At 36.4% G+C, this 13,437-nt stretch overlaps 1 protein-coding gene across 1 annotated transcript in view; it reads left to right on the top strand.

The window, feature by feature from the left end:
• Window positions 1–203: 203 nt before the first annotated feature.
• The window catches only part of LOC108544292 (potassium voltage-gated channel subfamily H member 5), a gene marked incomplete at its 3' end in the record, with an annotated part of 202,468 nt that continues 189,234 nt past the window's right edge, over window positions 204–13,437 (top strand). The window contains exon 1 of the mRNA XM_017895350.1: window positions 204–322. Coding sequence (XP_017750839.1) covers window positions 250–322 — 73 coding nt within the window. The remainder of the gene's footprint in view (window positions 323–13,437) is intronic.

The following is a 13,437-nucleotide window of genomic DNA, read 5'->3' as shown; positions in this document are numbered from 1 at the left end:
GCACCGCCACAGTCTGGGCAGCGGCGGCCGGGGGAGCGCTACTACCATGAACTGCCTGGTCCTCCTCCCCAGAGCTGCTCATCCGGGTCGGGCTGGAGATACAGTCAGGGGACCCCGTCGCCGCCGCCGCGCCCCCTCTTCTTTCGGCTCAATCTTCTCTTCCACCTTTTCCTCCTCTTCCTCCACCTTCTCTTACTGCATCCCCCCCTCCCCCGCCGCGGATCCTGGCCGCTGCTCTCGAGACCCAGGATGCCGGGGGGCAAGAGAGGGCTGGTGGCACCGCAGAACACATTTTTGGAGAACATCGTCAGGCGCTCCAGTGGTAAGGAGAGTTATAGTTCAGAACACCCCTACCTCCATCCCGCCCACACGCGCCCCCCATCCTTTCCATCCCATCCCTCTTCCAAGGGGGGAGGGGGATGCAAGCAGCCTTACCTGGTGGTTTCAGTTACCCCTTGGGCTGGATTTGGGGTGGGGTGGCCATGAGATGGTGGAGGAAAGTTAGTTGCATCCCCTTCCTACCAGACAGACTTACCCCCTCCCACCCGTCCAGAGCCCAGAACTGGAGGAAAGAAAGGGGTTGGATAGGGTGTAGGTACATCTGGAGCATAGAGTTGAGTTTTGCTTTTATCTTTCTTGTTCTTCCTTCTCCCACATTTCCCCCCAAAGTGAGCAGCAGGGACTGACCAAATTCTGAGTTAATCTCAGTGGAAAGGTTTTCCTCAAGTTGGGAATGGCTGCGAAAGTGGCTACTTAACAAGATTTAAATCTCTGGAAAGGCTTTTGGCCTCATGGGCACGGGGAAATGTGCTTTGTGCTGGGGAGAGGAGTTGGGGTTGAACCTAAAAAAGAGTTCAGTGCTTGAAAAATGGGAAGGTAATTACTGTGGACAAATTGGTGTTTAAAGTTTCTTCTTGCTATGTTTTTCACTGTACATTGGTCTATATATTTCGTTCGACTTAAACATGAGAAACGTAGAAGTGAAGCAGTAACTATTGTGCTTTTAATGCAACTAGAAAAAAAAATCAAAAAGATGCCATCCTACCTTGCTACTGACGTTAATGTTTTCTCGCCTTAATGTGTCTTTAAAATACCATCCATTTATACATTCATTTCCTACAAGATATTCTGGATGGCAATGGTTATATATTTCCACATTTTAAGACCTTATAAACTTTGCGTCTTACTGAAATCTGCATTTTCTACTTGTTTTTAATTCTTTTGTATAATTTTAAACTTCATAAGTAAGATATGTTGAGTATCTTTTAAAGTTTTTCCTTCAGAGGCTATTATTTTGAGATCTCTTGCTTGGAGAATAATGAGAAAGACATTTCTGTATATGGAGTACAGTAAAGCTTGGAACAAAACAATGGAAATACTCTATGCAGTTCCATAGTGCCTTGTTTGTTCATTCATTGAAACAATATTAATTTGGGTGCCCTATACCATAGACACTCTGTGGTTTCTTGGAATTAAAAAAAGGTAATTAATACACATCCCATCTTCTTAAGAGGCTCCCTGCCTGGTTGGAGGCACACAGAAAGACAGAGGCACACTGAAATGATAAATAATTAAATGAATAATGCTTTCCCTAAATGGTAGATTAGATTATACCAATTCTTAGATTAGAAACTCTTTTAAGACTAGGCTTGCAAATATTTCCTCTAATTTTGAGACTAACTGTATTTAAGTGTCTCAAAGTATTTCCCCAAATATCTGACTTGTTATTTGTTTTAATTTGAGGTTTTAAACTTTATTTCTTCATTTTGGCCAATGCCTGAAGCAATACAAGTCTAAAGCAGTAGTGTTGTATTTGGGTTGGAAAAAATAGCTAACAGGGTCTGGCCTAGTATTCTTTTAAATACCTGTAATATATTTTAGTTATATAAATTCATAATGGTAGGCAATTTTTATACTTATACATTACCTTCTTGTATTAATATTATACTAAGCCTATACTACAAGGGGATATACTCTTCAAACAGTTTGGGGGAAATGTGTGGGTTATTGGAATTAGTTAAGTATATAAGTCTTATTTCAGCTTTCTCATCCTCTTGGGTTATTTCAACTCCACGCAATTTGGTTTATGAGAGGACTTTTCAGGGAAGGTCTTAAAAAATAAAATCTGCAGGCTTATGATTGTTCTGCATTATAAAGAGAAAGAACGTGAGAATCCCTTGACTAAACTTTACTAATATAGCAACTTTGGTTGAAGCTTCTTATACAGACTATGAAACTATGAGATAGTTTTTTGAATTTTAAAAAATTGTAGATATACTATGAAATGAAGATTTACCATAGGTGGCTTAGAAATGTCTGTTTCTGTTGCCTCCATTTTATATCTACCACTCAAATTAATATTTTATCTTTTTTACACTTCATGTTCATAATCATTTCATTGGTTAAATGTTTCTTTCCTGGATAATACCAAGTGCAAATGAAAATTTATCTGTTTTGGCACTTAAATGCCACCTCTTATTGCCTATGGCTAACTTTGAATACCGCTATGCAAAGACCCTGAACTGTTTGAAGTGTATTAGATATTTGTAGCGAGTATATATGCAGGTGTGTGTGATAAATGCTGAAAAGTCTCAGGACCTCTTTTATAGGAAGAACCTCAGAAATTGAGAATTATGGTATTAAATTGGTCTACACATTCACGGGGTGAATATCCCGCAGTTGTTGTAATTTCTATATGATTTGGAAGAGAAATAGAAAAATTTATCCTGAGAACTTGTCTAATTGAGACTAATAGAAAATTCCCTTCAAGATTCTCACAGATGGATCAGGTTTGTCTCTTTGAAGCTTTCATTATTCACTAACTTAACAACATTGAAAGTGAACTGTTGGCAGAGCTTTAGTAGGAAGAGAAAGAATAGAACCCAGCACTCCCAATCTATTTAACAATTGAAGAAACAGAGGCTGGCCTTGTCTTTTTTACTGAACCCCAAGAAAAGCTCTTTCTGATACAACATCATTTTCTTCTCATGAAAAGTCAGATCTTATAGTGAGAGTCAGCCAAACATAGAAATACATATAGAGAGACGCCCAGATAATACACAGCCACATAGATAAACACTCAGCTGGTCAGGCATCCACCCAGAAAACTGAGAAGAGGAATTTCCTACTTCTCCTATTTTGGGGTTTGTCTGTAAAGTATGTCTACCACCCTACAGACACAGAGGAAGCAATCTAACTCTTTTTTTCTCTCTCTTGCACACAAGGAGCAAAATAAGAGATGTAGAAAACAAAACAAAACAAAACAAAACAAAACAAAACAAAACACACAGCAGAGAGAAAGGGGTGGGGTGGGGGAGAGAGAGAGATTATGGGACATGAAAAGGAAATGTACACAAAGAGAAAATGTCAGACATTTATTAGTCCATGGATATCACCAATGAACTGAAATCTCAGCCAGTTACAAATTTACCAGAACACTTTTTGATGATGTGAAACAAAAAAGCAGGAAGTGTGGCACATTTGAATATTACTTTTATACCTGACGATTTCTTAATAAAGTTCCAAATTCCTTAGATGCAGTTTCCCAGAATAACAGCGCTGTATTCCGTACTCCAGAGTAGCAACTGTAACCTATGTTATTATTTCATGCCTCTTGAGATTGGATTTTTATTTTTCTTATTTAGTTGACTCAGTCTGTTATAAGCCAGCATTGCAAGTTGTTACTGGTGATTCAAAGTCTATAAAATAAAATAATGAGGGCCATTGAGTAGGATGGATACCCACACACTTTATAGCCAAATATCAAAAGAAGCAAGGAATTCTTCTTAGTTTTAAAAGATCATTTCTAGACAAAAGGAATTATAATAATTCTTAGCATGTGATTCTAGTAAATATAGAGAGCATTATTACTCTAAGAAGTTGTAAAGACTAAAGTATAAATGCTATAGGACTGTTTAGACAAATTTTTGGCTAGTACAATCAAAATAAGCCATTAGTAAGGGAAGGTTTAGAGGACTATATGGTGAGTTCATTACCGCTGAGCAAAGTCTCCCAGAAGCACCCTGCCCCAAGGGCTTACAGACTAGATTTGTGTCTAGAACATTATTAGGATACCTTCCTTTATTTAAATTTCAATTATTTATGCAAACTGTTAATCTAAATTGGGCTCTAGGGAGCAGTAAACTTGTGGGTAGAGGTTTAGTATCTGGAAGAAAGTAACTTTTTAGGACTTTTAGGTTAAAATTTAGATTCAAAAGACAAAAAGTATTTCAAAGACCTTCAACCTGATTTTGTCTTTGGGCAGCACGTTTTGCTCATATGTTGTCTTCAATTCCTTAGCATATAGGCAGAAATGATTACTTTGGGTGACAGTAAAGTAGATTGCTATTTTGAAAAATTATAAGTACAAATTAATACCTTTTAACTAGAAATTAATTATTTAATATTTTAAACATTATGACAAATTGGAAGTTTATTTTAGTTTTGTGGAAAACTAGAAGTGTTTTTGGGGAAGAAAAGGGGTTCAGGAAAGAAGAAAACAGAGAAGGCAGTATTTTATGAACCACTTACCTTTCAAGAGAAGAAGCTCAATATCCTCAATTTTTCATTCTGCTTGAGATAGCTAGGTTGCACAAGCACTTTCTTTACTCAGCTATCTCTTACTTGTAGAAAAGTCCAATATTATTTTCATGCTGTAATTGACATTTGTACAAACTGAGGTCTTAAAAGAAACCTATAAGAGAGGAAGCAGAACTAGTGATCTATAAACAAAACAAAAAAGGAATAATAACTTTTACAATTAGCCAATTTAAAAGAAAGGATGGAAAACAAATGGACTTTATTTTGGTTGTTGTTATAAAGTTATTGACACTTTTTCTTGAAAGGTTTTCTTTAATATCTAAGACACTGTTCAGGAAATATTGATAAAACCACACAGTGTTTTTGAAGCATTGGTTTACTCAGGTCTTATAATGTACCACTTTAACATTTAAAATATCAAAGAGGTTGAAATTATACTGACCACTTCCTAAATTATATTTATACATAAGCCACAAGATTGTCCCTTGCATTAGATTCCCGCACTCTGTTATATAATAAATGCAGCACATTGCTGATAGAGGGATGCTTATTCTAAGATACTGTTATGTTCACTAGAAAATACCCTCTTTGTCTATCTTTTGCTTGATTCCAGAAGTAGGATGTGTAAGAAATCCATCTACCTAGGCACCTTGTAACTGACTTGCTAAAAGGACCATATAAACATTATTTTTAATAGAAGGGAGTAGTTATGATTATTTTAATTGATAGCAACTGAGTAGATTTCCTAAAGAAGCCCTTTAGTTTAGTCAGTGTTTACCTCTTTCTTTCCTTGTGAGTCACAGCCGAGTTTCTTAGCTTGGAGGAACAATGCTTCTGCATTCTCCAGAGTGTAGCCTAGGAAAAGGTTGTACTGTTCACCAAAGAACTGTAGTTAGTGTTGACCACAAGAGGTCACTCTGGGTTCTGTCACAGGTGAACCAAGTAGTTAATATTTTTCTCTTTTTCTGTTCCCTCCTCCCTCTTCACCCACCTTGCTCGTCCTCCCCAAAATTTGACTGGGAGGGAGTCAATGTAGTTAGCTGGTGCTCTTGGAAGAAAATATCTAAAATAAAAGACATGCAGGAAAGTTAAATGAAAAAAAGTATTTATTATATTAATTATTAGAATTTATTTTAGTTGATAGTGATCAACATTTTATAACTACACAAATGTGATATTGATAAAATTGTTTCTGTAAAGAAATGGATTTAAATACATTGCAGACCAATAGAGCATTTTCTTTAGCAGATAAAATTTTATTGTAATACACAATTTCAGCATTTCATATATATAGTATATGAAATATAAAGTCTTGCAGAAAAGTGACCTGTATATAATGCTTCATACTGAGAAGATTACATATTTCCCACTTCAACAGAATTTTTCTCTATTAGACATCTTTATATAATTTATATTGAATTGGTGAAATAGAATCAGTTCATAACAGTGCTTTAATTTTATCAAAAGATAGTTTAAAGATTTATAGTTACTTCCTCAGGATGTTATGTAATCCTAGTATTTTATTTTTACCTAAATTTTAAAAATTAAACACAAAGCTAAATTATTTAAAATTATTAAATACTATTTTCAAAGTTCTTCAAATTATTAAACTTCAAAAGACAGGATTGGGGATAGACTGTTTTAAGAGATTTTGTTTCCTCTTAGTAAATCTGAATTTCGGTTTAAGGCAATTCTTTTTTCTTTTTAGTAGGGTTAGAAATCATATATCGAGACATACTTTGAAATGTTCCATACAAAATTGGTTTTAATGGGAAAAATTGAAATGTGCCTTAAAATTCTTTTATAAATAAAAGAGATGTGTTGTGAATCAGATAAACATGAATAACATCACAACCCAAAACCAGTGGCAATTATTGTTGTGGAAATTGAGGTCAAAGAAAGTAGTGTTGATGTATTCTAGACAATGGACATTTATGAAACGAGTTCCTTTACCAATAGCAAAGCAGAATTTTAAAAAAATCCTCAGCATTTTTCACTAAATAGTCTAGCTTAATAATACATGACATGAATCCTTTTCATCCTTTAAAGATAATCAAAAGAATCATTTAAATATTCCTATTTTATATAATATAGTAGCTAATATATTAGAAAGGCTGAGTCTTGAAATATATTTGATCAAATGGAGACAGTAATAACTATTGTCACATAAATCAGTGTGTATTTTAGACATCATTTTAGTATTTGGTTTTATGTGGATACTATTACCTAGTAAAAAGACTTATTTATATAAATTCTAGATAGTAGTTTTGTGATATATTAAGTTGCCAAAGGGAAAAAGAGAAAAATTAATGAGCACAGTAATTTAGAAAGAAAGTGTGGTTAGAAAGCTATTTGAAATTTTACCAAAAATAGATTTATCTCTCTCTTTGGGTCTGGTCCCATTACAGAAATATAACTATTAAGTGCAAAGTCATGTGGACTTCAAAAGATACACAATTTGAGATCTAAGCTTATGTGCAAAATCATAACAGTTTGTAGATGTAAGGACATATAGTTGGGAAGTCATGAAAATTTTGGTATATGAACTAAGCTCCTTGAGGATATGGGTTGTATCTTAAAAAGACATTTATGTTCTCTACTGTGCAGAGCACATAGCAGTAAGTGTGCATTGAATAAATGCTTTTTTGATTTTTGTCTCCTAAAGTAACAAAGACCATAATTAATTCTTTCCCCAAGCCAATGCTGATTAAATCTATTAAGTGAGCTTGAATAAGTAATTACATAGTTTAACTATTTAGTTAATCAATGCATATATCTGAAAACAGAAACCACACTGCATAGAGCAAATCAGATGGTACTTCTGAGAGGATGAGAAAGGAATATGAAACGGATCCCATGTTCATTTCCTATTCCAAATTGAGGTATGACTGAAATATTTTCTACCATTTTTGTTTTAATCGTCAAGAGCTTGAAAGCTGGACTATTTTATACCAGAAAGAACTGCTTAAAAATTTGTAGATTCTAACTAAATTATTTTAACAACTTTGCAGTTAGGAGTTATTGATGGTGAGTTTTATCCCTGGGAATCAATCCTTACCTGCTTAAGTACCTTCTGAGTGAGTTTTGCCTTGGGGAGCAGCTTACAGCCGTGTGCAGTATCCAGTAGAAGAGGAAAATGACTTTTAGATTTTTAGAGACTGCAGGACCAGCCTCAGGTTTCCATATTTAACTGAAAATGGAACAACTCACTTGGATTCAGGGGAAAAGTTAATCTTTGTCCTGATCTTTTCTGTAAACCCCTTTTGATCTGCTGGCATTTATTTTATTTTTTTAATTTGGGGCAAATTATAGAACAATGAGTTTATTTTTATATATTTACAGCATTGAAAAAATAGAGGAGTTCCTCAGTGGGGGTTAAAGAGTCTCAGAATAAAGGCTCTGAAATACAATGCTGATCCTTTTGCTTGGCTCTCATGCCCTTTCTAGTTAATTATCCATTAATGCAACAAAATTTTATTGAGTACCTACTATGTGCTAGGCAGGGATCTAGCACTAGGGATTCATAATGAACACAATGACAAAAACAATGTTTCTCCTGTTTTTCTGTGGAAGGCATGTACATATTTATTAGGTTCTAGAGGCCTGCATTAGAGTCCTGGCTCTGATACTTACTAGCTCGGTGACTTAACTTCCCTGTACCTAGTTTCCTTATCTATAAAATACAAGTAATAATAGTACCTAGTTTATGGGGTTAGAGTGAAGATTAAGTTAGGCAATACATGTAAGTACGGAGAACGGTGCCTGGCACATAATAAGCATTATATCATGCCATTAGTTATTATTATCATTTAGTTGTTTAAATGTTTGAATGCACTATCTATAGTTGATGTTTTTAATTCTTAGTCACCATTTCCTTCTGCACCTCTTTTCAACTAATTTCTGTCTACTCCATAATGCTGAAAATTCCTAGAAAATTACAAGTGAGCATTCTTGTAAATCTTAAGACCTTTTCTTGGTCCATATTTTTTTTTTACTTTGCAGGGTTTGAAACTATACTCCCCTATCCTCTCCACCATTTCTCTTATAGCTGTCATGAGCTTACACGCCCTGCTGCCCTTTCTACTGGCTTCCCTTTTTGTTCCTCTCCTCCTCCCTCCTCTCCTTTTCCTTCCTGAAGAATGAGTTGAGTAGTCACACAAGTTCTCCCTTCAACTTTCTTTCTTGCATCTCCATCCTACTTTTCAGGGAAATTTTGTCTTCTGCCATAATTTAAACTTTATCTTCTCTGTGCCCCAGGTCTATGTTTCCAAAGGTATACAGGATTTCTCTTCTTGTACTACTCAAAAGTCATCTAAAACTCAGTGTGGGTAGAATAGAATTTATTTGCTTTTGGCTCCAGATTGACTTTTTTTTTTTTTTTTTATCTCCCCATTTCTATTCAAAGTGTCTTTAGTATTTTTGTTTTTTACTCTAGAAGTGTTAGGGTCATCTTTGACTTTCCATTCAGTATAACATTAGTCTTACTTTCCAAATAGATTATCAATCCTTAGCTTTCTTTTGTGTCTCCTGTAAGTGCTGGTGCAGAGTAAGTTAATTCATGCCCATTTACTACACTGACTCATCTTAAGGCATGAAGCATGTCCATAACTGACATCACATGCAGCCAGTGTCTCTAACTGTGATGGACCAAAGAAAGAATTACAGGTCAGAAGGAAAGAGTTGCCTCATTAACTGAGCTCAGAAACAAGAGGTCTCCAAGAGGGAGGAATGAAACGCGTGATATATTCTCCTTGCTCATTCCTAAAGCAACTTCTGTCTCTACTAGAGCAACCATTATCAAGGTAACTGGTAATCTTCCTGGAACTCTGTGAGGGCATTTCCAAGGCTCACAGAACAGTGCTCTCCACTGTGCTCTCAGGCACAGTGCCAGGATGGAAAGAGCAAAGGTGTTGAGTTCTTGACAACACAGTTTCCTGTCTAGCCCTCACTCCTGGTGACACACTGAGGCTCTCCAGAATGAGGACACCCACCTTTCAGGGTTGCTGAGAAGATGTGGTGAAGCCACAGTTGTAGTGGATCTCCCACTGCCTCATCTCAGTGAGGACTTACTACCTATTCACTTTTTAATGTTTTCTTTAGACAAGGTAAGGTAGGGGAGATTTTTTTTTTTTTTAACCTGAAGAAAGCAAGAAATTAAGTAGTCAAGAATTTCCCAGAAGAAACTGGTGGATCTGAGCTTAAAAGCTTTTGAGTTCAGTTTACTGAGGGCTTACTTTGGAGAGAATACTAAAACCAAGCAAACAACCCACCCCTGTCCATCCCCGCCCCAAACAAAAACCGACTGCCCAGAGCAAAAGAGGTATCAGTTCTGTTTACTTCAATACCTGATAATTCTTGGACAAACTGAGAAATAAAACAGAAACATCAGCCTCTTCTTATAACCAGCCTAGTGAAATCCGGCCAAAGGAGAGAGATGAATTGAATTTGTAGCTCTGTATCTTTTTCTTGAACAATTAGCTCCGTTGCACAGAGAGTAGAAATTTAAACACATATAAGAGAAAGCTTTAGAAAATTAATTGGATTGTGAATGCATTCAGAAAAGCCTCCTCTGTTTTTCTATCATGTGTGCAAGTTGGACCAGCTTTTAACTGAGGTTTTCATCATTTATCTTGCCATTAGTGTTTAATTGCCATTAAAACGTAACTTCAAAGAAAATACGTAATCTCCTCAGAAAAGATGCAGTCCATTTGCAAAAATCTTTATTTGTAGGAATTAAAATGATGCTTAAACATTCAATATATACTTTTGTTCCTCTTATAAATATATCTTGACTGATTTAGCTTTTATTCCCCAAGATTATGTAACTAGCATAAGTCTTATGGCTTCAGGTATTTTAAGAAATTTCGTTGCAATAAAATTTAGTAAAATGTTATCATTATATCAGGGTGAAAGTTTTCTGTTGTGTTATGAGGCTATGCATCAAATAGGCCATTATTGCTATTATATTTTGCTTCTAATGATTCTGACCAGTTTACATTTTAGAAAGTCATTTTTTCATGAACAAAACACCAGCTATTAAAAGTAGAAACGTTGAATTGTTAAACATTTTGTGGAGAAATCTTTTTTAATAACAAAGTTGCTATTATTCCTACCACTGGAATTTCAGAAATATATGTTAAAGTATCTCATGCATTTTGAACCACTTTGGCTGGATGAAAAAATGAAGTTAATGCCATCAAAGAAACACAGAAACTTAAAAATGTACCTTTGATCGTGAAGGAGATAGAAAGTGGAAGCATATTTTTATCTTTGATGACAGCTGAACAAGTTTGAATAAATTAACAGACATTTTTGCATATTTTAAACTCCTACAGTGATGGTCTGCTTAATGTTGCCAATATTATTGGGTAATAATTAGTGTCATTGTGGAAGGTACAAAGTATGTCTGCACATTTGCTATTTTGCTAGAGGATTGTTGTAGGATACAGTAGGATACAGGTGTATTTTGTAAGGATATGAAGGACACCAGCCTTAGATTCTGTCATCGACATAGAAATGGGCAGTGCACATACCACAAATCAACATTGTGGATGTGGGCATGACATATAAATTATGTTTTTGTTTAACCATCTGTACCAATATTTTGTTTAACCCAAATACAATTGCTGTATATGCTTCAGATTTTTCCACTATTACTGTTCTATGAAACTTAAATAGGTCTATAGATATCATTCATCCAGAAGACACATTTAAAAAATAATACAGGCTGGATGCGGTGGCTCATGCCTGTAATCCCAGTACTTTGGAAGGCTGAGGCGGGCGGATCACGAGGTCAGGAGATCGAGACTACCCTGGCCAACATGGTGAAAACCCGTCTCTGCTAAAATACAAAAAATTAGCCAGGTGTGGTGGTGCGCGCCTGTAGTCCCAGCTACTCAGGAGACTGAGGCAGGGGAATCACTTGAACCCAGGAGGCAGAGATTGCAGTGAGCCAAGATCACATCACTGTACTCCAGCCTGGCGACAGAGCAAGACTCCATCTCAAAGCAACAAACAACCAAAACATTACAGACTGTATAATTTAAATTTACAAGTTTCCAGATGCTATTCAAAGTGCGGGAATATCTGCTTTCTGCTTTGGAACACCCACCCCCCACCTTTTTTTTTTTTTTTTTTTTTTAAACTTATTGCCTATTCCTTGAAAAAAAAAAAAATGCCTGCCATGGTCCTTATCTACATTCTTGACTATGTCTAAGCATTGCTTTATAACTATTTATTGACTGACTATATGACTTTAAATAGGAATCAGAATTTTTTAATTGATATAGTCATAAAACATTTGTGGGTATACAGCAATGAACAAATAGACATGGTCCTTGACCTCATGGAACTCAGAGTCTGGTAGGGGAGGCAGGCATTCACCAAGCCCACATCAAATATATAATTACAAATTGTGGTAAGCATTTTGGATGAAAAGGGGTGTGATGATCATGTGCAACACGATCTAATTCCAATTGGGAGGACTTTCTAAGGAAGTAGTGTTAAATTGATACCTAAAGTGAGACGTAACAAGAGGATAAGTGGGAAGAAGAATATTTCAGGCAAAGGGAAAGCATGTGAACATTCCCAAGGAGAAAAAGAAAATAAATGGTTAAGTTTGTGAAGCTTACAGACTAGCTCAGCTGGATTGCCTTGGGTGAAACCAGAAGAAAGACAGGAGATAAGGGTGAGTGACAGTTAGGGGCCTGACTATTCAGGGGAAAGATTTTGTGTTTTATTTCTAGTGCAGTGGAAAAACCTCATGGTCCCAAAAGCTACTTCTGTAAGGGTTGAGGGGAGGAGAAGCAAGATGGGAGACCACATATCTTGTCTGGTCTCTGTGCAATAGTCCAGACAAGATATGATGGTGGTCTGGCCTGGCATGGTAGTAGTGGAGATGGAGAGAAATGGATGCATCAGATATGTTTTGTTGGTAGAATTATTAGGATCTAGTAATGAATTTGACGACATGGATGAGGTGTGAAGGATGACTCCCAAGGTTGTGGCCCAAGCATCTGCATGCAGACGGAGGTAGGGAAGATATCCTTGAGATGGGAAAAACTGGAAGAAGGCCATGCTTGGAATGAAACTCTAAAGACCATCTGCATCATCACTGTCATCTAGCTCCCTTTTCATTCCCTCGAAGAAAAGAAGAATGCAGCCAAAGACAGCTTAGCTCAATATAAGTGTGTACAGATGTGATTTCTGCATTCTACTTGCAGAGTTCAGAAAGGAGCCAGGTAATTAGCTTGGACAGTCTGGTCATTCTTATGGATGAGAAACATGTATTTTCAGATTTTGATAAGAAACTGACTCAGATAAGAAACTAAGTAAACTTTTGAATAAAACCCAAACCCCAAACCAAACCTAACTTTATAATAAATATTTGTCAGTAAGCATTGTTGAAAAGGCCTCTGCAACCAACTCCTTTTAGAAAAAGTTAGTGATTGCTACATGGGTTTTATTGGGTCACTTTTGCTTCAGATTTTCCTTCTTAGGCATTGATTTTTGGAATGTGTGTTCTTTGAATGGGAGCACTGTGAAGGGTGGGGTGATAACTGGAGCTGCGACTGCCTGCACTGATTCTTCCTCATTGAAGCCCCAGTGATCCAGAAGAGCAGCTTGAAATAGCCCTCATCTGGGTTTCTAGTCTTGCCTGTACTTCGCTTCTGTTGGAGGAGCTCTGTGTCCCAGGGTTTGAGGGCTTTGAGAGCGAGAGCCATGGTTTCCGGGTGGTGTGCTTCTCCAAAGTTAGAACTACAAGAAAACAGTCAGAGGGAAAATGCAGCTGACTTTCTTCACACACTGCTCTGGATCTTGGCAAATCTATAAATTAGTGAAAGTTTTTTTTGTGTGTGTGTGAAGTCCTTTTTCTTCTCGACTCCACTCCATTTTCTT

The sequence above is a fragment of the Rhinopithecus bieti genome, unplaced genomic scaffold (genome assembly GCF_001698545.2).
Source record: "Rhinopithecus bieti isolate Rb0 unplaced genomic scaffold, ASM169854v2 scaffold_26226, whole genome shotgun sequence".
NCBI lineage: Eukaryota > Metazoa > Chordata > Mammalia > Primates > Cercopithecidae > Rhinopithecus > Rhinopithecus bieti.
Note: the sequence above shows the minus strand (reverse complement) of the source record. Positions and strands in the feature narration are given on the sequence as shown.